Below are 27,496 nucleotides of genomic sequence, written 5' to 3'. Positions count from 1 at the left end.
TTATCTTAGGCTGCTTTCATAAATATTAGGTAGAGTATGACAGCTGGAAAACTGGAAAGGACTATATATAATTAAATACAACTTTCTTGTTTTGTTCAAATGCTCCTAAACTTATGCTGTCTTTTAATTTTTTTTTTTTTTAAAGATTTTATTTACTCATTTGAGAGAAAACATGAGTGGAAGTGGTTAGGGGAGTAGAGGAACAAAGAGAGAGAGAGAGAAGCAGACTCCCCGCTAAACAGGGAGCGGGACACCGAGCTTGATCCCAGGACCCTGGGATCATGGACCTGAGCCAACAGCAAACGCTTAACCGACTGAGCCACCCAGGCATCCCTCTGTCTTTTAATATTGCTGTTCCTGAATCTGACTGTATGTATACTTGATTGAAAGGATGAGATCAGAGGTGAAGAAAAACAAAACAGAAATGGGCCTCTTAGATTCTGTAAGTGACCTTTTATAGTTCATAGTCTTTATAACAGTGTCAGCTATCTCTGAGGAAGAGTCTTGACGATGATGGGACAGGGAATTTTCTCCCTACTCCCAAGGCTTGGAAAAATGATCAAGGCCGTTTTTAAAGTAAATATTCTAGTAAAGTTCTCTGATATATATCACAAAAAGATTTAATGTAAACAAATCATGTATTTGAAAAACGTAGATTTTGGCAAACTTTCAACTTAATATAATTAGGTCTAAAAGTAGAGATTCATTCATTTTGTTTAATTATTTGATTAACAAACATTTACTGAGTACTTATTCTGTGTCAGCTAGTTTTAGATTCATGGGATACATTAGTACCAATAAATGAAAGATTCCTTCCTTTTGTGGGCCTTCTATTTTAATGTGTAGGGTGGGCAGTTATTTGTAAACATAACCCCCCAAATTTTATAGTTCATTAAAAGATGATAATTGCTATTAAAAAACCTCAACTCTGCTTCTAAATTCTTAGTAAACCATAGATTTGGATGATCTTACACAAATATTTTGCACAAGGAGTAAGCCAGTTTTAGGAATACATTTTCTATTATTCTGATTTACTCTATTGAGGAAACAAGAACAATGGAAGACTTCTCAAAACATTTATTTATTGGCAGATTTTGATCGTGCAGAAAAAGCAATTATCTTGGTGCAGATCCTAAACTAGAACTGTCTTGTTGGAAGACATTTTTCAATACATAATCAAAGGCACAGGACTAAATATTAAGTAGCTTCACCTGAGAGCCCAGTTTATTTAGTTATTTATTGTCAGGTTTGTAGCCACTGTATCCTATTATTGTCTGTAGTATTGTAGTGCTCCTCAGAATTGAGTTTTTACGAGTCTTGCTGCACTGCAGTTCCTCTCTGATTCTGGAAATTAAGTAGTAAATTATATCTTAAATTTTCAGTTCAAAACAGTGTACTGTGTATATTCCAGTGAGGAACACTAGGATCTCAGCTGAGCACTTGTTAAGCTACTTTGATCTATGTAAAATTGCTGTTTCAGGATTTTTTTTGTCTTCCCATAGGCATTGCTGTGTCTACCTTGCTGCAGAGGTATGATGAATTATGACTTTCATTAGGGCCAGTTTGCCAGATAGAACTTACAGTTTTTGAAACAATGTCAGCTTGCCTCTGGAGGTCTGATATTTTATGTAGATGACTGGTAAATGTGTACTCTTATTAGTTTAATTATCAAACACTATTGAATGCTTTTGTGCTAGATACTGTATTGGTATTTGGGAATACAAAGATACATGCTTCTGGCCATTTAGGATTACATAGTCTAGTAAAGGATTTTGAAATGTATAAGTTTTGGCATGATCTGGTATACCAGAGGTATAAAGTTGTATAACAAACTATTCAGGTATACTTTGGAAGGTCTCATGAAGAGGCAATATTTGAACTATTTTTTGAAAGATGTATGAAATATACTTGGTAGAAAAGAAAGGCATCCTAGGCAGATGACAACAGGGATACAGATTTTGAGAGAGAGCATTGTGCGTGCTTTTGTTCTGTAGTCACCTGATGTGGAGAAGAGGCTATTTTATAGAGAGCAGTACCAGATGATGGATTGTGTGGCCACATTGTGAAAGCCCTTCCAGCCTGTGCTAAGTGAAGTGATAAGATCTATGTTTTAAAGAGATAAGCATAAGAGTTTATGGTTTCTAAGGATGGAGATATGAAAGGATTTGGAGTAGTCTTATGACGGTTGAAGAGAAAAATGCTAAGGACTTGATTTAGGCAAGTAGAAATGAAATACAGGAGGAGCATTTGAGAAAATTTGGTGAAGCAACTACTTGAGGGGATGGATGAGAGAAAGAAAGGAGTTAAGGATAAATAAGTTTTTAGCTTAAAAGTATTTGTCACACATGTACTTGAAGACTTTTAATAATAGGTAGTGAGTCTGATTTTATAGGAATGACTGAGAGGTACATTCCTCTCAGTATTGTGATTTTTGAGCTTTTTGAAGTAAGTTCTGGTTTCAAATTTCATCTCTGGTGCTGCCACCAAAATAGGCAATAGTGATATATATCTTATAGGACTGTTGAGATTGTGTGTATAAACAATACATGGCAGATGGTATTATTGTCTGTCTCCTTTTCTCTAATCTATCAGAACCAGAAATGAATGTTTGAAAAGCAAAGGATGAGAATTCAAGAGGACAAGATTGGTCTAGGTAAATGGCTAAAAAGGGAAGTACTTAAATAACAGTCTTAGCTCTTTTTTTTTTTTTTTTTTTGTCTTAGCTCTTTATTATCTCAATTGTGTTGTAGTTTAATACTGTGTCTTCAGGGCACCTGGGTGGCTCAGTTGATTAAGCATCTGCTGTCAGCTCATGTCATGATCCCAGGGTCCTAGGATTGTGAGCCCTGCATCTGACTCCCTGCTTCATAGTGGGCCTGCTTCTCCCTCTCCTGCTCCCGCATGCTTGTGCTCTTTCTCTGTCAAATAAATAAACAAAATCTTTATATATATATATGTAAAATACCATGTTTTCTACTTCTGTTGAGAATGAATATAAAAAAAAATTTCCAGAAATTTTCCTTTCACTTATATGAAAGATACATGATGATCAGTACTCTACAAAAATCCTTACAAAAATTTATTCAGAGAGCTTAGTATTAGGATATGTTTTTGCTCTAAAAATTTGGTATTTGAAAAAAAATTGGTATTATTTTATTAGGTGAATATTTTTAACTTAACATTTTTTCTTTCTTATCTTGGCTACTTAGAAACTCTGAGCTTAATGTTCAACAGTTACTTTTCCTTAGCTTATGTTTATTGGTTTAATAATCCCCTGTTTAATCTTTTATTTTTATTATATGTCTTTATTTGGAGGGGTGGTTAAATAACAAATTTATTGTCTCACAGTTCTGGAGCCTAGAAGTCTGAGATCAAGGTGTTGGCTGGGTTGCTTTCTTCTCAGTGGTGTGAGAAATAATCTGTTCCATGCCTCTCACCAAACTTTTGTTGGTTTGCCTGCAATCTGTAGCATCCCTTGGCTTGTAGAAGTATCACCTTGATCTCTGCTTTCATCTTCACAAGACATTCTTCCTGTGTGCGTCTGTCCAGATTTCCCCTTTTATAAAATCATAAGTCATATTGGTGTCAACTCACTAGAATTTAAATAAAAAACTTGAAAAGGAAAAAAGAAAAAGGAAACTCCTGGTGAAACCAGAAAAAAAAAAAGTCATGCTGGATTAGGATTCACCTCCATGACCTCATTTTAACTAATTACATTTTCAATGATTCTATACTGAAATAAGGGAACATACTGAGATGCTGAGGTTAGGACATCAACATGAATTTTGAGAGGATACAGTTCAATTTGTTGAGTGGGCAAAAAATGAGATAATGCTCATAAAATCACATTTGACTTATGATTGATGCCCTCTGCTACTAAGGTCTTGGTTTTCTATAGTTATCACCGATGTTTGGTTGGTGGCTTCAGAGTTGGGTGGAGAATCTGAAATGTGGAATTGATCTCTTAATGGTTCTGCACAGAAACTTTATCATGAGGATGGAAATACAGTATTTGTAGCCATTAATTATTGTTTTCTCATGGTTCCCTTGGACTTTTTCTTAGTTTGTGAGCTTTAGAGGGAAGTCCAATGCTTTGAACAGACCAGTAGGTCTTGCCCAGCCACTTGATTTGGGTTCGAGTCTTTTCTTTCAATTACTGTGGGTTTTGTAACATATCTAAAATGTTCCAAGCTTACCTTTTCATCATTTATATTAAAATTCTAGAGAACTACATGAAAAATTTCCCCTAATGCATCCTGTACAAAGAACATGTTAGGTTTTCATCAGAAAAAGCAAGATAACTTTTACAAATAAATTTATAAATGGATACAAATGATAACCATAAAAGTAACCATTAGGCACATAATACCATCCTAGCATGCCAGTGTATTGAATTATTCTTACAACAACCCTGGATGTTATTATTTCTATCACAGAGGAGGAAACTGAGACGTGGATCAAATATGCTGTCAGAGGAGGCTAGCTGGCTCAGTCAGTAGAGCATGCGACTTGAATTTCAGGGTCTTGAGTTCAAGCCCTGTGTTAGGCATGGACCCTACTTAAAAATAAGCAAACAAGTAAACAGTCAAAGGCCAATAAATAGTTGGCATCTGGCTGAAACAGATCTCATGGGCAAAAAAAAAAAAAAAAAAAAAAAAAGCCTTGGCAAAAAAAAAGTCTTTGGTGCTCAGAGTCTGCACTAAAAGGTTGGTGGCCATTGTCTGCTGAGTGGGTGGAGGAGCCTCTGTTTCTTGGGCCTGCATCCACCCTACGGTTATCTAGTAACTCTGAGTCTAAATTTCCTTATCAGGAAAATTGGAGGCAATAATACCATTTACATTGGTGTTTTATGAAGATTGGATCTGAAAATCATAATATAGTAAATTTTTTATCAACTTTTAGACATACCAATTTTTAAAAATGGCTTAACTATAAATAAATGTTTATATTAATGTGTTACTGGATTAGGGAATACCGAAAAAAAAAAAATAGAAGTAGTCCCAAATCTCAGTTAACAGATAATTTAGATAGGTAGATAGTACACAAACCTATAAGAATTTAAAGATTTATTTATTTATTTATTTATTTGTTTATTTATTTATTTATATTTATGATAGTCACAGAGAGAGAGAGAGAGGCATAGACATAGGCAGAGGGAGAAGCAGGCTCCACGCACCGGGAGCCCAACGTGGGACTCGATCCCAGGTCCCCAGGATCGCGCCCTGGGCCAAAGGCAGGTGCCAAACCGCTGCGCCACCCAGGGTTCCCAAATTTAAAGATTTAAATAGTTGAAGACAGCAATAAAAGATTGGTCAAAGGAAACATATATATTTTAGTCAAATAAATGATATAAATTATATGGTAAGATGTAGAGGTTTTAACAGCTTGGAATGATTGGACAATACATTCTAGAGACAGAAGAGGAAGAAAACATTTATGATTACCTATGAGACAGGATACTAGGCACTTTGTATACATTACTTGAGTCCCTCTCACAACCCTATGAGTGAGATGGTATTGCCTTTTTCAGATGAAGAAATGATACTTAAAGGATTGTTTGCTCAAGATCATACAGCTAATGAGTGGCAAAAGTAGGTTTGGAACTCAGTGTCTCTAATTTCAAGTATTTTTAAAAATTTCCATCATATATCTAGGTCTTGAAGAACATAGCCGTAGAGGAGTGTGTGTGTGTGTGTGTGTGTGTGTGTGTGTGTGTGTTTGTAGGAATTGAGGTATTCCATATTGTAAAATGTAGACTTTCAAAATACAGTGAGTATATAATTTTTGACCACAGGAGGGAATTTGGTAATGTTATGATTATTGTAAACATCTTTTTATAGTAGATGTATATATATATTTTGACTTTTATTATACTATAATCTTTGGTCTTTTGGAAATAGCTGTGTATTCATTTTTTTCTCCTGATGGATACCCAGTTGTTTTAAGTCTATTTGTTGAATAGTTCCTTTTATTCTCCACTGATTTTATAAAATAGCTTTATTGAAATACAATTTACATGCTATATTCATGCTTTGTAAGTGTACAGTTCAGTTTTTGGTAGATTACACTGTAGAGTTGTGCAACCATCAGGATTCTTACAAGATACTGTTTCATTGTTTTTCATAATTTTTCATTGAAGTATGCAGAGTAGATGGCATGAGTTTCATTTTACAAGTAATGGTATAATCTACATTTTATAAGCATTTTGTCTAAGACTTTGTGGCTAGTGAGTGGTAGAACTGAGACTCAAACCTAGTACCTTTGGGAAATGATGGATTGAGAACAGATTGTTGAGGGCTTTTTGATATCCGACTAAGAAGTGTGGATTTCATCACATTGGGTAACCTTTGGCAGTATTTTCTCTGTGATGTCCTTTTTGGCAGAGGAAAACTATACAGTATTTTCAGGGGTCACTTTTTGTAGAGTGTGTTCTATGGGACTCAAGACCCCTCAAGCAGCTCATGTAGAAAGGATTCCTTACACACATTTGGGAAGTACTCTCCTTTTGAAATTGTCACAGTTCACATTATATATAGACATAGGCTCTGAGAAATTATGTAGTGAAGAAATGGGTTTACTTCTACTGTTTCCAGTCTTTTCCAAATTTATTTGACTTTAGAATTCCCTTTGGGTAACATTGATTTATTGTGATGTTTTTGGAAAGTTAAACCCATTTCATCAAGAGGCGACAAGCCTGAAGATGAAGGAGAGCATTTATTTAGTTAAGCTGTGAGGATTTTTTTTTTTTATTTTTTTAGTGAGTTATCATCATGCATATTTATATGTTAACAACGGGGCGAGGTAACTGCTGACAGATGTAGAAGTTCTGATTCTTTAGGTACTGTAAGATCCTTTGGTTCAAAGTTTGAATGTCTCATTATTCTAAAACTGCAGGCTTGAAATTTCATCTTTTGATTTCTGATTCCCTCTCTTAATTGCCATGATCCCAGTTCTGTCACTAGCTTTTCTCATCTCCCTAAATCAGTTAGTTTGCTTAACTGCAAAATAAAATAATACCAACCTTGCCACAGTTGTCATTCAGAGTGAGGTTCATATCTACACAGTGATTGTTGAATTGATTATTTATTATTCTGTATTCTATTATTATAATAATAGAGATGATAATAGAACTTTTTTTTTTTTAAAAGATTTATTTATTTATTCATGAGAGACACACAGACAGAGGGACAGAGACATAAGCAAAGAGAGAAGCAGGCTCCATGCAGGGAGCCCCATGTGGGACTTGATCCTGGGACTCCAGGATCACACCGGGCCGAAGGCAGGCGCTCAACTCCTGAGCCACCCAGGTGTCCTGATAATAGAACTTTCATAGAAATAGTAAGCCTTACTTATAGTGCATTGCAAATTATTATTCCATAGAGATAGTATAAAGTTTACTTAAAAGTTGATTGAAAAAATAAGGGGTTGAAGGAGTGAAAAGTTCTTAATTATCTAATTTTGGTAACTAAAGTCTATTAACATGCCCTAAAACTTTAAATGTGTTCTATATGCCTTTTCTCTTTGTGCATCTCATAAATTAGGATATTTGTCTGTCCTTAGTAATTTAAAAAAAAAGATTAATATCTTCATGATCTATGTAGAATAGAATAATGTATCATAGGTTCATGATTTTCCTGACCTCCCTTGGAAGCATCAAATCCCATTCTCTTCTTTCTAAAACAGGAAAATTTAAATATAAATATATGTGTGGAATTTTTTCCCTCTCAGCTTTATTGAGATACTGACATATAACTCCTGTAAGTTTAAGGTGTACAGTGACGATGTGATACAAATATATATTACAAAATGATTACCACATAAGGTTGGTTAACACCTCCATCCCATCACATAATTACTTTTTTTATGTTGTGATAACTTTTAAACTCCACTCTTCTAACAACTTTCAAGTATATAATACAGTTTTGTTAATTACAGTGTACATTATTAGATTCCCAGAACTTTCTCATCTCCCCATTTCTCCCACATCTCAGTCCTTGGCAACCACTGTTCTATTCTATTTCTTTGAGTTTGACCTTTTATATTCACATGTAAGTGAGGACATCAGTGTTTGTCTTTCTCTGATTTATTTCACTTAGCATAATGCCCTCAAGGTCTATCCATGATGTCACAAATGTCAGGATTTCCTTCTTTTTTATGACTGAGAAATATTGTGTAGGTGCGTGTATATTTATGTATATACTTTCCTGTAGTTGACTGAGGTTTACTGTGGGTAATTATGGAAAGCAAAACCTCAGAGGGGTTGGGTAGTGAGGAGGGGAGGCTACTTTACCCAGAAGTAAGATTGCTGAAGCATATGTTCTGTTTTAAAATTTTAAGGGACCTCCATGCTATTTTCCATAGTGGCTGCACCAATTTACATTCCCACTGACAGTGGTCAGGATTCTCTTTTCTCCATGGCCTCTACAAAACTTGTTATCTCTATCTTTTGATAATAGCTCTTCTAACAGGTGTGAGGGATTATTTCATTATGGTTTTAATTTGTATTTTCTTGATGATTTGTGGTACCAGGCATCTTTTCATGTGCCTGTTGGTCATGCATATGTTTTCTTTGAAAATATATTCATTTGTTTTGCAAATATTTTGTTATGCTTAGGTGCTTATTTTTAGTCCAGTGAATCTTGCTTGAAATCTACTAAGGTAAGACATTGACCATAGATACTTAAATTCTGGTGTGTTTAATAATAGTTTTACTGCATTAGCTTCTATATAACAGGAAGAAAAGAGAAAATTAGATTTGAAATTTGAAAACATTGAAATAAAAATGCTATATTAAAAATAATTTGACACTGAAATTATATTCTATTTTTGAAAACCATTTTATTTTAATTGGAAAAGGTAAATAATAGATGCTGTAAGGGTTTTGATAGAATATAGGAGCTTCTTCTCCCTTTATGGATTTCTGTCATTGTCATCATCATCATTATGAAAATAATTACATTATAGAAAAGTAATACGAGATAAGACTAACTTTTCCCAATCAACCAAATGACACAAGATTATAAGACAGAATATATACTAAAATTTTAATCTGTGTAAGCATACTAATTATCATACTATAAACAAAAATGCATTCCCTTTTCACTTTACATTATAAACAGTTATGTTATATACCATTATTTATTATTCTCATTTTCTACAACCTTTTATTATAGAAAAATTTAAACTTTGATAAAAGTAAAGACAAGAATATAATAATCCCCTGTCAGCTTCAATACGGACCAGCATTTTGCTAGTTTTTATTTTGTCTCCCCTCCCTGTTTTTTATTTGCTGGAGTATTAAATAAATCGCAGACATTAATTTTATGATTTTTAAATAATTTCATAGTATTCTTTCAAAAGATATGTTAGAATTTACTTTTTTAAAATATTTTTATTTATTTATTTATGATAGTCATACAGAGAGAGAGAGAGAGGCAGAGACACAGGCAGAGGGAGAAGCAGGCTCCATGCACCGGGAGCCCGATGTGGGATTCGATCCTGGGTCTCCAGGATCGCGCCCTGGGCCAAAGGCAGGCACCAAACCGCTGCGCCACCCAGGGATCCCCTAGAATTTACTTTTTTTGTATTGTTGGGCATTTTACATTATGTCTAATTTGTTATTAAAATAATACTTTAATACTTGTGTGTAAATGGACATATTGATGAACAACTTCACATATAAATCTTTAGGTGAAAAAAATAAATAAAAAAATTTAAAAAATCTTTAGGTGTTTCTGATTATATTCTTCAGCCATATCTGAAATTGTAAACACTAATTTAAAAGATATTAACCATTAAAACTAAGCTTTTTGTACTTGTAAAAGGAATACATTTTAATTGTGGACATTTTGAGAAATCTTAAAAATAGAGACTAAAAGTTACCTCAGGCTTCTTTCTAAGAATCCCTATGTGTTAGTTTGGGCCACTGTAATAAAATACCACTGTAATAAAATAAAATAAAATTGGGTAGATGTCTTATAAACAACAGAAATGTATTTCTCACTGTTCTGGAGGCTAGAAAGTCCATGATCATAGCACTGGTAGATTTCGTGAGGGGGTTGGCAAGAATCTACTTCCTGGTTCATAAATAGGTACCTTCTTGTTGCTTCTCACTTGGTTGAAGGGGCTAGGATCTCTGTAGGTCTCTTTTATAAGAACATTAATTTTATTCCTGAGGGCTTCACTCCCATGACCTTAGCACCTCCTGTCTTTGGGGGTTAGGATTTCAACATAGGAATTTTGTGGGTATACAGACATTCAGATCTTAGCAGCCTATATTCAACGATTAGCATTTAGTTTAGTTTTCTTCTTAGTGGGGGTGGGGGTGGGTTGGAGTGGTTTCAGTGGTTCTTAGAGGTTGTTCCTAGAAGAGGACAATCTACTTGAAGCTCAGCTGATTTGTAAAGCATATAACTATATTTAACTGGCAGCTTGGAAGATAGCAGTATTCCAAGTAGTTACTGGGAGGTAGCGTCCACAACATATTGTCCATTACTTTGTTGATAGATCATGGCTTGTCCTACTAGTTACAGTCATTCTGTATTCATCTGTCCTAAAATCAACAGCTTGTCTATATTCTTGAACTCTATCCCATTGCTACATCTGCAGAATTGTTCTTACTGAATTAGGAGTTAATATGAGACTGCTGGTCTGTTTCATAAGATGTGTTAGGAGAAACAGTCCTGAGAAATTTACATCTGTTTCTCATGAAGATTCACAGGAGAAATGGCAGTGTGTTATATTCTTTTTTTTTTTTTTTTTTTAGTGTGTTATATTCTACTGTCTTATAATTTAAAGAAAGAAAACGATGGGAAAATGAAATGCAAGTGTGGTTTGTTCCTTCATGTTATGCTTGGTGGTGCTTACATGACTAATATAAAATAAATTACTGTATCTCTGGGAAAGAAATCAGTCAATTTGAGCATTGTTGAACAAATTTTTAGAGCTGAGCCAATTTTATTTGGTCCTGCCTTTTGTTATGAACAGATAAATAAAAATAAATGTGACAGAGATTTGAGACTTTAAAATTTATTTAGAGACATAGAAACTGCATCAATATTTTGTTCCTTTAATTGGTTAAAATACTTGAATCTTCCTTATATTTCAGTTCCTGGAATAGATGGAGGTGCTTTAACTGATACGAGTCTCACAGATTCCTATTTCAGCACCAGCTTTATTGGAGTCAATGGTTTTGGAAGCCCAGTGGAAACAAAGTATCCCTTGATGCAGGTATCTTTAGAATGAATATGGCACTAAACAGTGAAGTTTATTCCAGTGGTGGGGGATGTCTAGAGTCTTCATTTATTCATAAATTTGTTGAGTTAGGAGGTAAGGTTTAGGAGGTGATGAAGTTAGATGGGATAGGGTTGGATTCAGGGTGAGCTTTCAGGGAGGAATGGGGTGGGATGACAGTGGAGTATGTAGAGGATAGATGGAGAGACTATTTCATCTATGTTTTCTGTGTTTTATGGGTATGGAGTGAAGGCCTTTCAGGATGGAGAGACTAGAGGCAATGGAGTACATAAAAACATGGAACATGTTTAGAAAACAGAGAATAGCCTGATTCCTATAGAATCTGTAAGGTGTATGAATGGTAATATGGTTTGGGAGAGGATGTTAGAAAGCATTTATTGACTTTATACATTATCACTTCACATCTTCTCGGATACTGGAATTTTATATTTTTTAGACAAAGAGACTTAATAGTCATGTTTGTTGCCCATCATAATAAGTTATGGAAGTGTAAGTTCAAATTAGGTGTGCAACTTTGGTTTTAAATATCTAACTAGTGAGTAAAATTTTTATTTAATATGTTTGGAAATTTTTACATGAATTGTTGTAATCCATGTGGCAACATTTATAGGAGGATTAGAGTGTCAGTCATGTGAGAACCGGTGAGAGCAGAAGAATCAGAGTCTGAATTTGTTGAATATTCTGAATTCTGTATTTCTCAGTGATATTATGTGTATCTATTTTGTTTTTCAGAGAATGACTAATAGTAGCAGTTCCCCAAGCCTTCTAAATGACAGTGCCAAGCCATATGCAGGCCATGGTAAGACTTGGTCTCTTTTTCTGTTTTATATTTCTGACCCTAAAAACCATATGTTCAATGTTCATTTTAGAAATCTTGAAAATTTTAAACAGGTATAAGGAAGAGAATAAGAATGATCTATTATTTTCACACTCAAGTAACTATTATTTGGATTCCATATAACTCTACGAAATGTTTATGTCTGAGTATGTAATAATACTTAGCTAAATATACACATGATATAATACTTATGATTGCATTAGGTATACTTTTAAATTATACATGAGTATTTCTTGTCTTGATCATTATAAATTGAATTCTATTACTTATTTTCATAATTTATTAAGCTTTTTTTAAACTATTTTTTTAAAGTATTATACTCTAATATTGGACTGTGTGTATGAATCTGTATTCATATTCAAGACTTATGCTTTTGGAAACATTCTTAGACATGGAGTTACTATTTCAAAGATTATGGTCATTTTTATGGCTTTTGATAGGAAATTTCCAAGTGTCTTTTGTATCCTGTTCTAAAAACAAATGTTAAAAAAAATGTTCAAAAATGGTTTCTTAAAAATATGTAACAATTAAGTGTTAATACTCTGCATCAGTAAGATGTTATCAATTATAATTAATGGGGAGAATAGGAATTTGCATGTTGATTATTTTCTTAGATGGACATTTTATGGGTGTGTATCAAATTTCTATCACTATTCGGATGTTTCAACTTTTTTTTGCTGTAGAAAAGAACATTTTAATGTTGAATAAAATTATTAGAAACTGACTTGTAGCATAATAATATTTTTAGCATTCCCATAGTTGATATGTTGTCTTTTAAATGCTATCAAAAGTAGAATAAAGGATGAATATTACCTATTTTTATAAGTGCCTTGAATGTATAAATTACATAAAAATATCTTACATCTTGTTAATTTATTAGCTGCTTTTTCTTAGCATTGTTAAATTGTTGTTAATTCTAATGAAGGACCAGACTATGAAAATTCAGGCAGGTGAAGCTGGAGAAATTAAGTAGCAATCTATACTGCATTATGAAGAGATTTAAGGTTCCTTTAAATGAGAACATTTGCTATGGTTTTTAGCATTTGTAGATAATTTAATGAGAGACATAAGATTAACTGGAACTCAGAATTGAAAATAAAGTATTTCCATGTATATTATGCATACCTTTTCAAAAACTCTTCTGATGTATTAAGTGAAAAACAATTTAGAGATACACTTTTGTTTGTAATTTCTGGTCACAGAGTAACAGAACTTTGAAACCATAAAGTCTTTGAATTTTATGTTTGTGTTTTGAAACATGTAGTATTTCTGTCTTTAAAAACTTAAATTTACCTCTATTTGTAGTAAGAATATAAAATACTGGTGAAAAACTTAAAAAAATTGACTGTTCTCTGGAGTAGATGGTTTTAAGGCCTTGCTTAAGTGTTAAAATCCAAGTCTAGTCACTCAAAGTATGGTTTACTGTCCCTCCCACCTCACCACCCCTTATAATTTTTCTCATGATTTGGTCTCAAACATACAAACATTTACTATAGTAGACTTACTTTCTTCATAAACACATTCCTAATAACATGATAAAGAGTCATCTTTTCTTTATTTGTTTGATTGTTCTTTTGGTTCTAAGCAAACAGATGCATCCTAATCCATATAACTTCTGATTAGATGTGTAGTGAATACTGGCTGAGAGACATATTCTCCAATTTGTGTTTCATTCACTTAGAAAATATTTGAACATCCACTATATGTTTTTTAATTTAAGCATTGAATCTAACTATTACTGTGGTATATGATTTTTATTACTGTCATAAGCATTGTCAAATTAAATATTTATTACATTTGTGGGTTACTTGAGTTGTCTGTGTGGAAACTTATGTAACTTACCTTCCAGATCCTCTAACTTCACCTGCTTCATCCTTGTTTAATGATTTTGGTGCCCTCAACATCTCTCAGAGAAGAAAGGTAGGTGAAGTTGAAACTTACATGAGACTAAATGGAATATAAAGGTGATACTGGGGTCATCATCTATATAATGGTCAATGTTCTCTTAAGTTGGGGGGCCTTTTTATGGATTATGATGTTTTTCTTGCTTTTGTTTGCCTTTTTCCTTGTATATTTCATATATGTAGAATTTTATTGGTCTCTGTACATGAAAAGAGATTTTTTTATGTGAAGGGATGAAATCTTTCTTATTTTTGCTCATTTTCTTTATCTTAATGTATTCTGCTTTTAAGAAAACATCTAATTTAATGTTGTAGTTGCTGTTAATGTGACCCTTTATAGGCACACTGATCGTGTTTAACTTTATTTTTTGACTGCTTTGTCTAAATTTCAAAGATTTCTCCCCTAATATGAATGCTAATTACAAGGCAACCTTAAAAATCTTCAACTTTTCAGAATTGGTTCACCTGTTTAAAAACAGTTTAAAATCTCTTTATGTTAGAAATTTCATTTAATTTTATTTGAAATAGAGGTTGACAGGCCTTACATAGATTTTGAAGTATTTTATAGGGACTAGTTCTATGACAAGGAGAAATGAAAATTATGTAGTAGTTTGATGCCTTTGAGTCTTAACAAGTATCATTATGTTAATAGTAATAATAATCTAGAGAAAGTGGTATTTTTGGTTAGGATCAGTAGCAGCTAAAGATGTTCAGGAGGTTAAATTTCGGTGGAAATTTCTACAGTGTTATAACTAATTCAGTTTCCTAAGTAATGGATAAAAGACCCCTCCCCATATAAAGAATATTAATTTTAGGAAACTGATAGAAGTTTAAGATGCACTTAGGAAGTATCTGATAGTATACAGAGGGTAGTATAAAATGAAATGAAAATGAAATTCAAGAAGATAGATATTCTCAAGAATTATGTCAGGTATAAATGACATCAATACCATATGTACCTACTATTATCTCCATTTTGAAACAGATAAGATCAAGGAGGTAACTACAAAATGCTTTTAATGATAAACTAAAATGTGTGGGCTTGATTTTATAGACTTCCTTTTGGGCTGTCATCAGGAACACATTTACTCTTGCTTTACATGCTATTCTCATAAATTAGATTATGTAGTTTCTGAATCCATATAGTGGAAGTGGAATAGAATTGGATAGAGGCTGACTCATTGGCAATAGTGAGAAGTGACAACTGGTCACTTCTGTTAATATGGAAGGAAACTATGAAATGCTGAAAAGCAGATAAAAGATAGAAATCGAATTATCTGGAGCTATTTACTGTAAGGAAAAATCAAAGCCCTTAAGTAGTCTTAGGGGTCCCCTTAATCGCTTTTTCTCATTTTTAATAATCAATTAATTGTGATAAGTCACATTTCTGATGTATGAGTAGAAAGTAAAGCTAGGATGGCACATAAACACTTAAAAGTGTTCCTAATATGAAGGTTTAATGGACTATACTGTAAAGTTGAAGTATATGAGTTAGAGCTCCTGTCATTTGTTTCTGAGTAAAGAGTAAAAACTTCTGGAGATTGGAAAAAGGAGGATATAGTGCCCATTCTTTTAAAATTCATTTAGTAAAGGAAAGTGGTAAAAGGAAATGCACTACCAATGTGACCTCAGTATTTGGAATGGAAGCAAATTAATAAAGTAAAATGAGCACTCTCTTGCAATTTTTGAGGTCCTGGATCTCTAGTTTTGTGACTTTGGACCGTCTTCCTGGGGTGTAATCTTTATATCCATGAAGTGCTATATGTGGCCTGGATGATTGCTGTGGTGTCTTTCATCTTTAAAACTCAGTGTCTCTAAACTGAAAGTATATACATGTTAATCTTTACTTAGAAATTCAGAGTTCACATAGTGTATCTTTGAAGGACCATATTTTCTTGCCACTTTTCACTTATATTTAAAATAGTATGAAGAGACATAAGAGATTTTTTTTTTTCCTAGCAGCAGACTGTATAGTTGGGAATCTATGTTGGTACAGGTTGCATTGTTAATGGTTGAATTGAGGTTTAAAATTTCTTTGTATTAGAAAAACTCTTAGCATAAGAGTATTACATGCTGCATGTTGTGAATTGAAGGCATATGTAGACTTTCCTTTGTTGTAATTTTTTTTTATTTATTCATGAGAGACAGAGAGAGAGAGAGAGAGAGAGAGGCAGAGACACAGGCAGAGGGAGAAGCAGGCTCCATGCAGGGAGCCTGACGTGGGACTCAATCCTGAGTCTCCAGGATCAGGCCCTGGGCTGAATGTGGCACTAAACCGCTGAGCCACCCAGGCTGCCCTGTTGTAGTAATTATTTTTTTCTTTCTTTCTTTCTTTTTTTTTTGTAGTAATTCTTAATGTCTGTTTAATGATGCAATTTTAGTGGAAGTAACTAAAATTTATGTAAATATAATTCTAGGTTGATCTAGGCAGGCTATCATGATTATTCAGAGACCTTTTATTTCATAATGATATTAGAGAACAGATAGGCCATACCTACTACTATTTCGTAGCTAGATTATTTTCTGGAAATCTCAGTGGGGCCAATCCTTGGGCCAGGTATGCTGCATTTTGCTTGAGGAGTATGTGAATTATTGGGATCAGGTCAGTCAACTGTTTAGACTTACTGTGTGTTATGTGGAAAATTTAACAAGAATGGATTGATGTTTTTGCTGCTTTTCTCAAATCTAGTGGAAGAGGCAATACATGAATCTACTTATATTAATTAGTGCTAATTTAAACATCTGGTGATTGCTAAGTAGCAGAGAATTCTCTAGACGCAGAAGCGTTTTTGGTGAAAAGATATTTTGAGTTGGGTTTTTTGAAGTTGAGGAATATGTAGAAGCAAAGACTCAATCAGAAGGTATTGCTTGATTACAAATAGGATCTCCAAACTTTTTAAAAGATTTTATTTATTTATTCATGAGAATGCACAGAGAGGAGAGAGAGAGAGGCAGAGACACAGGCAGAGGGGGAAGCAGGCTTTATGCAGGGAGCCCGACGTGGGACTCGATCCAGGGTCTCCAGGATCACACCCTTGGCTGCAGGTGGCACTAAACCACTGAGCCACCAGGGCTGCTCAAACTTAATTTCTTTTTTTTTTTTTTTTTAATTTTTATTTATTTATGATAGTCACAGAGAGAGAGAGAGGCAGAGACACAGGCAGAGGGAGAAGCAGGCTCCATGCACCGGGAGCCCGACGTGGGATTCGATCCCGAGTCTCCAGGATTGCGCCCTGGGCCAAAGGCAGGCGCTAAACCGCTGCGCCACCCAGGGATCCCTCAAACTTAATTTCTATCATAGATGAGCTAAGAGACTATGACTGAGGGCCTTAGATTTATAGGGACTGGTGGGAGTAAAATGTGGGATGTGAAAAACAAATATTAAACAGGTTCATAGCCATTTGAGCTGCTTTCTTGTTGCTAGATGTGTGAAAAACTTCCTGAAGAGTTGTATAATGAGAATACATGCATTAGGGACTACTGCTCATGTCCAGGGACCAGTGCTGGTCGTAAAAGTGTGTGTGACCTGCCTATAGGGAGTTAAGTTAAAAAACAAAGTACAGTTTTAGAAATTTCTATAATTTGATAATAATGCAACATCCAACTGTGCTCATCTTCCTAGTGACTCACTTTTACTTTATTTAAGTATACAGCTGTGATATTTAGGAAATTATTAAGTGATTTTTCACAACTGATATTTGAGAAGCACTGACTTTTTTTTTTTTTCTATATTAGATATACTTAATACTATAGCTAGGGAAAGTAACCATTGTTTGAAAATGTGTAAAACTGTTGTTGGCCAAGAGTGGCAGTGGTTGTAATTGAATTATAGCTGTGTACTCTGTGGGTGAGATAAGTCCCTCAAAACACTGGAGATGGAGTTTTGGTGAAAATGGGAGCTAATCTGTTGGAGAGTTAATACGTGAGGAAACCTTAACAGCAAGATAGATGAAGCTGCAAACTGGCCTGAACAAAAAAGAGGTGAGAATAACCCCAAATCACAAGTGTGATCTAGAGAATAGGATAGTTTTGGGTAAGAATCTTTTGGGAAGAAAGCATCTTTATAACAAAGTTAGATGTTGAGATACAGATATGCATAAATGAAGTGAATCAATACTGTGACTTCTCGCTAGGTATTCTTGCTAAGCTGTGAATGCAGGGCAACCTGAGATGATTCAGACAAATCCTAAGCAGAGTGAGAAGCCTTCAGAATTTGTATTTGGCATTATTGGCTTCCCCTTTTATATCTTTCTTAGCCTTTCTTTGCCCTTTTTTAAGCCATCAAGAGTCCTTTTCCTATTAAACACCACCCCCCCCAACCCCCCCGTTAAAGCAAAAAAGGCTCTGGTGCCTGCCATTTACACTTCTTGTTTTTGTTTTTGTTGTACTTTCGATGATGTTACAATCAGTATGCAGCTTTACCTGGACATTTGCCTTTTATTTCTAGTATTGGGATAATAGATTTTCACTTTTGTAAATTTTTAAGGTTTTAATAACAAGTTAACATCTTTGAAAGGCTTAAGAGACAGAGATTTCTGATGTATCATGTTTATTTCTTCTGTTCTTGATTATAAAACTGTTAGGATGAGGGAAGTAGGATCAGAAGGGATTTGGCTTATTTGCTGGTGGTTTATTTGTTAGATGTAGGTTGTGGAGGTCCAGTTCTAGATTATTCTGTTTGAGGTCAAAGTTCACTAGCAATACTTTTTCTGCTTCCTTCCATACTTTATCTCAGTTTAGAACCTCCTTCCCACTCTTTTCTACCTCAAAAGCATATGTTCCTCTCTTAGCTGTCTTTATTACAGAATTTACTGGTGACACACATTGTATGTTTTCTGATTAATTTGACATTCAAATTTTTTCATGTAAAATTTTTGTTCTAATATCTTCGAAAGAAGACTTTTACACTGTTGTAGTCTAGGGAACAAAATATGGAGCAACAAGGAAACTGGAGAGCATTTGTAATAGGATTCTTTTATGGAGAAGACTAAAGTAAATTTGGAGAAATTAATAGAATTATGGTAGAGACCATTTGGAATGTAAATCCCCTCCAATGTTTAGGTTTATTTTGGAACATCAAATACTGATCTCAGGAAAAATAAAAGGAGAAAATATTGAAAAATAACTGAAATCTTTATGGAAATTGCAATATAAAACTTGTAAAACTACAGTTTCTGGACTTCTTGTAGATGTTCTCAAATACTGTTTTACTTAGTGTTTAGATTTGTAGGTCAGCCACATCAGTATTTACTCATGAGTAAATAATAATGTGAGTAATGTTTTTATGAAGGATTGTGTTCAGAATTACAAATTAAACAGAGCTATTCTTCTTTTATTGGAGTAGACTAAACCTCCATTCATCTCCATTTGCCAGGATGTGGGAATGCGTACTATCCCAGCTTAAATCAGATGTAGGTGAAGTTGTAGATTTAGAGACACATATGGGTCTCTGTGGGATTTGGTTCAGTTGTTGGGAGTCTAGGTTCCTATGGGAAGCACCTATGGTTCCTATTTATAGCTTATTCATACAGTCTTGGTGAATTTTTATTTTTCTCAAACATCAAACAGTAAGAATAGTAATAACTCAGTGGTGCTAAATAATGGTTAAAGTTCCAGGGTTTGGGGTTGGATGCCAGGCAGTCTGAATTGAATCTCCATTTCTTCGCTGATTATCATTGTGTCTTTAAGTTTTCTTGTTTTCGCTCATAATACCTTGTGCCTACCATGTGGAGTTGTTACAGGGACTAAATGAAATATATTTCCTAGCACAGAAGTGCCCAATAAATGGTAGTTATCATTGTAGTAATACATGATATTAGCCAAACCATTCTAGCGTTGTTTGGGAATTGTTAACTATTGTTAATAAATAAATATCTGTTGCGGCTCACTGTGGATCAGGCTGTATTATAATTGCCCATTGAAGCTGCTCAGAGGATGTCCATCTTTTCTTTGAGTTGTTCAGGCCTTCCTCCAACCTTTTTTTTTTTTTTTTTTTTTTTTTTACTTCTTCCCACATCGCTGTCAGCTTCTCAAACACATGCTTCAAATTTGATGAAAATCTTTCTGGGGATTTCTCACAATGTAGTGGCAGACAGATAGAAACTTGATTTTGTTTATGTTGATAATGATTTTCTGTATCTGTTTCAGGGAATATGGTAAACTTAATTCTTTCATAAATTAATGTTTTTTATTTTATATTAATCACCCCAACAGGTCTTTTAGAGAGATTATTTTTCTCATTTTATAGAGTTGGGAAATGAAAGTTTTGGGAGATCAAGTAATTTATCTAGAATGATATAGATAATTATTTACATTTTAGAGAAAACAAAAAGTCTATATTGAAGGCAATATGAGAGATAAAATGAGTCTTCAATAAGGGGAAAAGCAGGTAGTGGAGAGAGGCTACTGGCAATATGCAATGAGGGACATGAAACATTGACCTTATGCCTGTTTCTTTTTCCATTTATGTGATTATCTCGGTTAAAATTTCTATAAACACAATTTCTAGGGATAGAATACATAATTAAACTTTTGATATTGACAGATAACCTTTTATAAATGTTGCACGTTTATATTCCTACTCATAGATGCTGGTTTTCCAACAACCTTGAAAACACAGAGATGTCAAAGTATTTCATATCTTTTTCATTGTATGAGGCAAAAAAACCTCTCATCGTTTAAATTTGATTACTGGTGTTGTTGAACTTCTCATTTATGTTAATTGGCTATTGGTGTGTCTTTAATGTCCTTTGCTCATTTTTCTCTTTGGCTATCCTTTTTAAATTGCATTGTAAGCATGGTGTGTTAGAGATTTATACCTCTTCTATCAGATGTTTCAGTTCCTCCTCCCATTTTGTTTTTGGTCTTGAGTTTCACAACTGATTTATGCTGTCACTTTTAAAATGTCACACATGTTCTGATGATCTCTTATTAAGTACATTTAAAAAGAAAAAAATATTAAGCTCATTTTGTTAAAATAACATGGTAATTCTCTATTTGCTGAATCAGTGATTTTTAAATTGAAGGGACTGTTTTCATGTAATTTGAATCTCCTGTCATTTTATTGCTAATGATCTATAGTAATTAACTTCACTTTGCAAATGGATATGATCTAAACCTTCTCTGCATTTTAATTGTCAGATTTAAATGTGACATTCTTTCTGTTGTTTTTACTTTCAGTCTTAACCTGTTCTTTAAAATGCTATGCAAGCAATGTTAGACTCAAACTTATTTAGACATATGATAGTTGTTATAGAAAAGGGCTTAACTTTGAAGGAGTTAATTTTGTTTTCCTGCTAAATAAAGAGTACTCCAGCTTGGACTTCCATGATTGTGTTGAGATCAAGATACACTTTGGAAAGAACAGATTAAATTTTGTTTTAACAAATTAAAAGTTCAACCATTGACTACATTCTGTATTTGAGTTTACTTGGTTTGCAGTGACCACTTAGCTTTTGTTGAGTCAAGAATCTTCCAAATTTATGATTGTAAGAGAATTTTGTTCTCCTGACTGATTATAAAAGATTTTTGTTTTAGAGGGTTTTTGTTGTTGTTTTTTGTTTTTTTAGAGGTGTGTGGTGGTTTGGTGTTTGATGGTTTACCATATTTAAATATGTGAACTGAAACAGCATGCATTTTATATACAATGTGTAAATACTGTTGGCTTTTCCTTATCTCGTTTTGAGTTAATTCTTACCTAATAATGACAATTTAGTAAACCTATGGTGCATTTACTGCTTGGATTTAGGAACTAGTAACTCGTTCATTTTACTCTTCTCTGGTCATTGTAGTTACAAAGTGGAGTAGCTGATCTTAATAGTTTGGCATCACTGGTGATTATTTTCCTATGAAGGTAGGAGTCAGTAATGAATTAGTAGAGGTGAGTTTAGAATTCTCATCCACAAACATGCTAGCCTAAGTTATAGTTAAATTTAACCTAAACTGTAATTTCCCCAGCTCTATTTAATTCCCAATATTTTTTTCCATTCATTTTGAAAATGGGAACAGGGAGCTGCTTGATTTAATTTCGTTGAGTGGAACCTCTGTAGCTCTTGTTTCTCATTGATCACATTTATGCTGGTTAGATTCGTAGAGAGATTCATTTAGAAATTGGTATTTGTCATTTTAGGATTAGCTAGAATAGTGTTAAGAGTGAACTGTGTTAAAGGAGTGTTACAGAATATGAAACCAATTCCTTCAAATTGGAGGCAGAATATCATAGTTAAGAGTATAGACTCCAGAGCCCGACATTATGTTAGTTGTGAGATTATAGGCAAGTTATTTTAACCTCTTTTAAGCCTCACTTTTCTCATCTGTAAAGGTGGCTCTATAATTATGCCAGTCTCATGGAATTATGATGATTAAATACCTCAATGGATAGAAAGTGCTTGGCATAGTGCCATTTACTTATCAAATGGTGGTGGTTCCAGTCTTCTACTGCCTATGATTCTGCAATTTTAAAATGTGTTTATCTGTTTCTGAATGTGTGTGAGGTTACTTTTGATTAACCACTACCTTAAGTTCAATTATAGTAGAGTAATATCAAGTATATTATTTAGCAGACCTGAAGAGCCTCTGCTATATTTCCAGATTCAATTTAAGGAAGGGTACACATATAAATAAAAAGGGAACCATTTGCTAATAAGTGAATAGGCATTTTAGCATGATCTTTGATGGTGGTTTTTTTTTTTTAAAGATTTTATTTATTTATTCATAAGAGACAGAGAGAGACACACACACAGAGAGGCAGAGACACAGGTAGAGGGAGAAGCAGGCTCCATGCAGGGAGCCTGATGTGGGAACCAATCCCGGATCTCCAGGATCAGGCCCTGGGCTGAAGGCGGTGCTAAACCGCTGAGCCACCCGGGCTGCCCTGATCTTTGGTTTTGGTAAGGTATGGAAACACATTTTATAAAAACTTTAAAAATTATTACAGCTGATTGTTGTGGAAATAACTTCCATGACTTAAAAAAAAAAAACACTTTTATTCACATTCACCTAAAATAACTTTGGCATGGTATTTTATTTCTCTGCATTTTATATTCTATTTCTGTTCTAAAGCAAAAGAATAAAAGAAGTTGCAGTTTGGTGTTCTAGTTCTTTTGAAATTGGATGTGACCTTGCTTAGCAAGAGTATTCCAACTGATCTTGGTTTTATTGGCATAGAACTCCACTGTAATATTGAGGTTTTATTTTTTTATTTTTACTTTTTTAAAAGATTTTATTTATTTATTCATGAGAGACACAGAGAGAGGCAGAGATACAGACAGAGGGAGGAGAAGCAGGTTCCATGCAGGAGCCAGATGCAGAACTCGATCCTGGATCTCCGGGATCATGTCCTGAGCTGAACGCAGATGCTCAACTGCTGAGCCACCCAGGTGTCCCATTATTGAAGTTTTAAAGACTAAAGTAATGACTACTTTGTAGGCTTTCTTAAATTTATGCAGATAACATTGGGGGACTGACTCATGATAGAGCTTAAAAATATGTTTGTGTGTGTATGTAAATCCTTTTTTGCTTTATTTGATATAATTTAGATGAGTTTTAGCACCATCCTGTTTTCATCCTGTCATCCTGTACATTGATTTCACAAATTAAAAGGTCTTTTTTGTTTACAGATGTTTGCCTACCCCTAATCCTTTAACAGTGAGTCTGTTTTTCCATAGACTGACTGACTTATTGCATTCTACTCTTATTTTTATTTGAACAGTGAAAACTTAAGGAACCTAATATGTTTTCACAAAAAGCCCACAGTTAATGATAATGAATGACAGGACAAAATACAACATAATCTTTGCAGCTGGTTTTTCCTGTTTTTCTCCATTACCTATGGAGAAAAAATGATTGGAGCCTACACTACAGTGATTTATAAGTCTGGATTTACTATTCTAAATTAGTTAGATGTAGGAGTAGGAGATGTAGGAGATTTTTTAAAGAAAATCCAAGTAATAAATTAGGTGGAAGAAGTTCCTTGTCTTGATGATAATATGAAAATTAGTTAATTTTTTTATTTTAAAAATTCAAATGTTTTTATTCAGTTTGTAGTCAATATTTCTTAGTGATTTTAGATCAACCACTGAATTAATGGAATTACAGTCTTATATTTAGTTCTTATAATTACAAATATACTAAAATACCAGGACGTTTAATTAATTGATGGAAGACCATTGTGAGCTAGAAGGGGTTATAAAAGAAATACTGGTTGATTTTCAAGTTAATATATAGTAAATTCTTGAGAAGAGATTTCCATTAGTGGACCTGAGATCCTCAGGAGTGGCAGGACGTAGGTTGCTGAGTTATTACAGCAAAAGGTAATGAATTAATGTAATTACTTAGCATTGTCTGAAAGGTGATAATCCATATATATGTTGTACTATTTTCTAAGTATATGAAGATGTTGTGACTAATAAAATGCAGATCATCCAGAAGTGTCATTCATAGCAACTTATTTTATTTTATTTTTTTAAAGATTTTATTTATGTATTAGACACACACACACACACACACAGGCAAAGGGAGAAGCAGGCTCTATGCGGGGAGCCTGACGTGGAACTTGATCCCAGGTCTCCAGGATCACGCCCTGGGCTGAAGGCAGCGCTAAACTGCTAAGCCATCATGGCAGCTTTAAATCATTCATTGTTTCAGAACATAAAAGGTGAAAGCACAATTTTTGATGTTCAGAAGGGATTTTTAAAATTCAGAGTATTGGAAACTTTTTGTACTAGGATAACAGTTTGATTTCTAATTTATTACTGATTAGATAATGACATAAAATGACATAAAACAACATATGGCTGGTATTAAGAAGCATTGGTGTTTTGCAGTTGTACCAAAAGAATTGTGCACTGAAAAATCGGTCTGTTGCTTGATAGCTTTAAGTACATTTACTATACAAGTGTGGCATTTATAGGTTTTTCTTTGGCTAAACTGTGAACTTTTAGGGGAAGAGAATAGATCTTAGCTTTTTTTGTATTTCTAGGAAGAAGGTCATAGAGTCGTATGCTGAAATGTTGACTGAATTAAAAAAAAAAAGTGTGTACTTTTAGGCTTTTGAACTCAAACAGTCCTAAAAATTAGCTTTTACCATTCTTTCTTCAGACATAGAGACTCCCCTCAATTGTAAGGAATGAAGGTGGATTTCCTTTAGATCTAAACCATTGGAAAGGGCTTTTATGAACCAGGGTAAGATATTTTGAGGAGCCAGGGTTCTGGGGGCTATATGAATAATGGTCTTAAAGGCTCTAAGTATCGAGGTCAAGCTTTACAAGAGTTTGGACGTTGAACTATTGAACTTCTGTCTCTATTTCAGGGGGTGGCTTCAGTTTCTGTCTGGACCAGTAGTTGTTTCTTACCTAGATCTTTTCTATGACATTTTCTAGAACTTGACTACTCAAAGTGTGGTCACCAGATCAGCAGTACTAGCAGTCTTGGGAGCCTTTTAGAAATGCAGAGTCTCAGGCTTCACTCTAGGCCTACTGAATCAGAATCTTTTTTTTTTTTTCTTTTTTAAGATTTTATTTATTTGTGAGAGACACACACACACAGAGAGAGAGAGAGAGAGAGAGAGAGGCAGACACACAAGCAGAGGGAGAAGCAGGCTCCATGCAGGGAGCTTGATGTGGGACTTGATCCCCGGACTTCAGGATCACACCCTGAGCCCAAGGCACATGCTCAACCACTGAGCCACCCAGGCGTCCCTAGAATCTTTATTTTAATAACATCTCCAGAAGATTCATAGGTTCATTACAGTTTGAATACAAAAGGATCCTTGAATACTTTAGGCTTGTACAAACCTGTTTTTTTTTTTTTTTAAATGCTCAATGTAAAGAGTAAAACTATTTTCAGCTACTGTCTTATTGTACTGTTTATTTAGATTTTGTGAAGAATGATATTCACTCTTGTAGTAAATCTTGAGACTTAAAGTAAAAGTTGTTTGACTAGAAGGGGATAAATAACTAGCTGATTATTTACCAGTAGGACAGAACATTTACAAATGCTTCCATTCCATAAGTAGAAATACATGGATGGGAAAGGCTATCAGGAATGGAGGATCAATAAAGGGACATATCTGTATTTTTGTTTTGTTTTGTTTTGTTTTAACTATCACATTCTCAAGATTGGTCTAGGAAAGGCTTACTGAAAGCTAAGGAAAAGGGAAGAGGGTTGTTGCTTTTGTTTGCTCTGGAGTAGTAGAGGGGTTTGGATCATAACATCTCAGCGTTTTAGGGTAGTAACTTTAGGGCTTAATAAACATTTTCCATAAAATTTTGTTTTTCTCTTTTATTTCCTTATTTTCTATTTGACTTCTCCAATTTCCTTAGCCCCCATTTTTCAGTCACTTCTAGTTTTTAATCTAGCAGGTCTCTCCCCAACACCTTATTAGTTCTATTCCCATTTCAGCCCCCTTTATTTTACATCTTTCACCTACACCAGTGATTCTTAAATGGGGGCAGTTGTGTCTCCCTGTGACATGGAAGACACATTTGGTTGTCACATCTGGAACTGTGGTGCTACTAGCATCTAGAGGTTAAAGGCCAGGGATGCTGCCAAAACATGCTACAGTGCACAGGACTGCCTCTACAACAAAGAATTATCCAAAGTCTCTAGTGCTGAGGTTGAGAAACACTAACCTGGGTTACTGTCAGAGTCCTGTGAATTTGTCTGCCTGTTTTCACTTTGATTTTCATTTTGAAACTTTCAGGAATTCCCTCATTGCCCATGGAATGAAGTCTAGATATAGAACTATTTTTTTCATTGATTTGAAGCCTCATCTTTTGCTCTTCAAGGTTAGCCCTCTACAAAAGGTAGACTGAATACTTGTGGTTTTCATATAACACCACAGTGCCTGTATTCCTCTACATACATGTTTTTCCTCTCCCTCCATCTCCCCTCTTTCTCTCTTCATCTAGGCACACTTACTCCTTTAGAATTGTAATCACCTTCTCTGCCCTATTGGTACTTTAATTATGTATGCATTTATTATATCATGAGTATGTTCTGTTTGCAGAACTTGGTTTCCTACTACATTATATCCTCTTTGAGGAAAAGATGTATATGTCATTCATCATTGTATTTCACATATTCAGAATAGTTCCTGATACAAAGTAGTCTCTTAGATGTTTAGTTGAACATACATTTTTTTCTTCAAGGGATAAATAATAGCTAAAGTAATTTGGAGATTAATTTACAGATGAGATTTTACTATAATTTATGTCCTGTGCAGTGAGACTTCTGTATGTAATCTTTTTGCCTTACCTTCGTGCTATTACCCCTTTTCAGATGTCATTTTGTTTTCTGTTGCTTATGATGGTAATTTCAATGGTATTGATACCTTAGGTCTTTTCGTTCAGTATTACATAGAAGGCTGTACTTTCAGATTAGATTTTAATCTCTGGCTATTTATTGAAGAAAGTTAAGTCTGTAATGGTACATGTTTGGGAATTTCTTCCACTTAAGAGGAAAGGCCTTAGGCTAATTTTAGGTATTTGAAGGTTGGGGTGGACAG

At 34.2% G+C, this 27,496-nt stretch overlaps 1 protein-coding gene across 7 annotated transcripts in view; it reads left to right on the top strand.

Moving 5' to 3' along the window:
* The window catches only part of PAN3 (poly(A) specific ribonuclease subunit PAN3), a 134,925-nt gene that overhangs the window by 10,445 nt on the left and 96,984 nt on the right, over positions 1 to 27,496 (top strand). For all 7 annotated transcript variants that reach the window (XR_005378426.1, XM_038573387.1, XM_038573389.1 and 4 more), the window contains exons 2-4: positions 11,108 to 11,229; positions 11,986 to 12,052; positions 13,941 to 14,011. Coding sequence is in view for 6 of the 7 variants with exons in the window: in XM_038573387.1 (XP_038429315.1) it covers positions 11,108 to 11,229; positions 11,986 to 12,052; positions 13,941 to 14,011 (260 nt within the window). In the remaining variant the exon portion in view is untranslated. The remainder of the gene's footprint in view (positions 1 to 11,107; positions 11,230 to 11,985; positions 12,053 to 13,940; positions 14,012 to 27,496) is intronic.

This window comes from Canis lupus, chromosome 25 (genome assembly GCF_011100685.1).
Source record: "Canis lupus familiaris isolate Mischka breed German Shepherd chromosome 25, alternate assembly UU_Cfam_GSD_1.0, whole genome shotgun sequence".
In the NCBI taxonomy this organism is placed as follows: Eukaryota; Metazoa; Chordata; class Mammalia; order Carnivora; family Canidae; genus Canis; species Canis lupus.
Note: the sequence above shows the minus strand (reverse complement) of the source record. Positions and strands in the feature narration are given on the sequence as shown.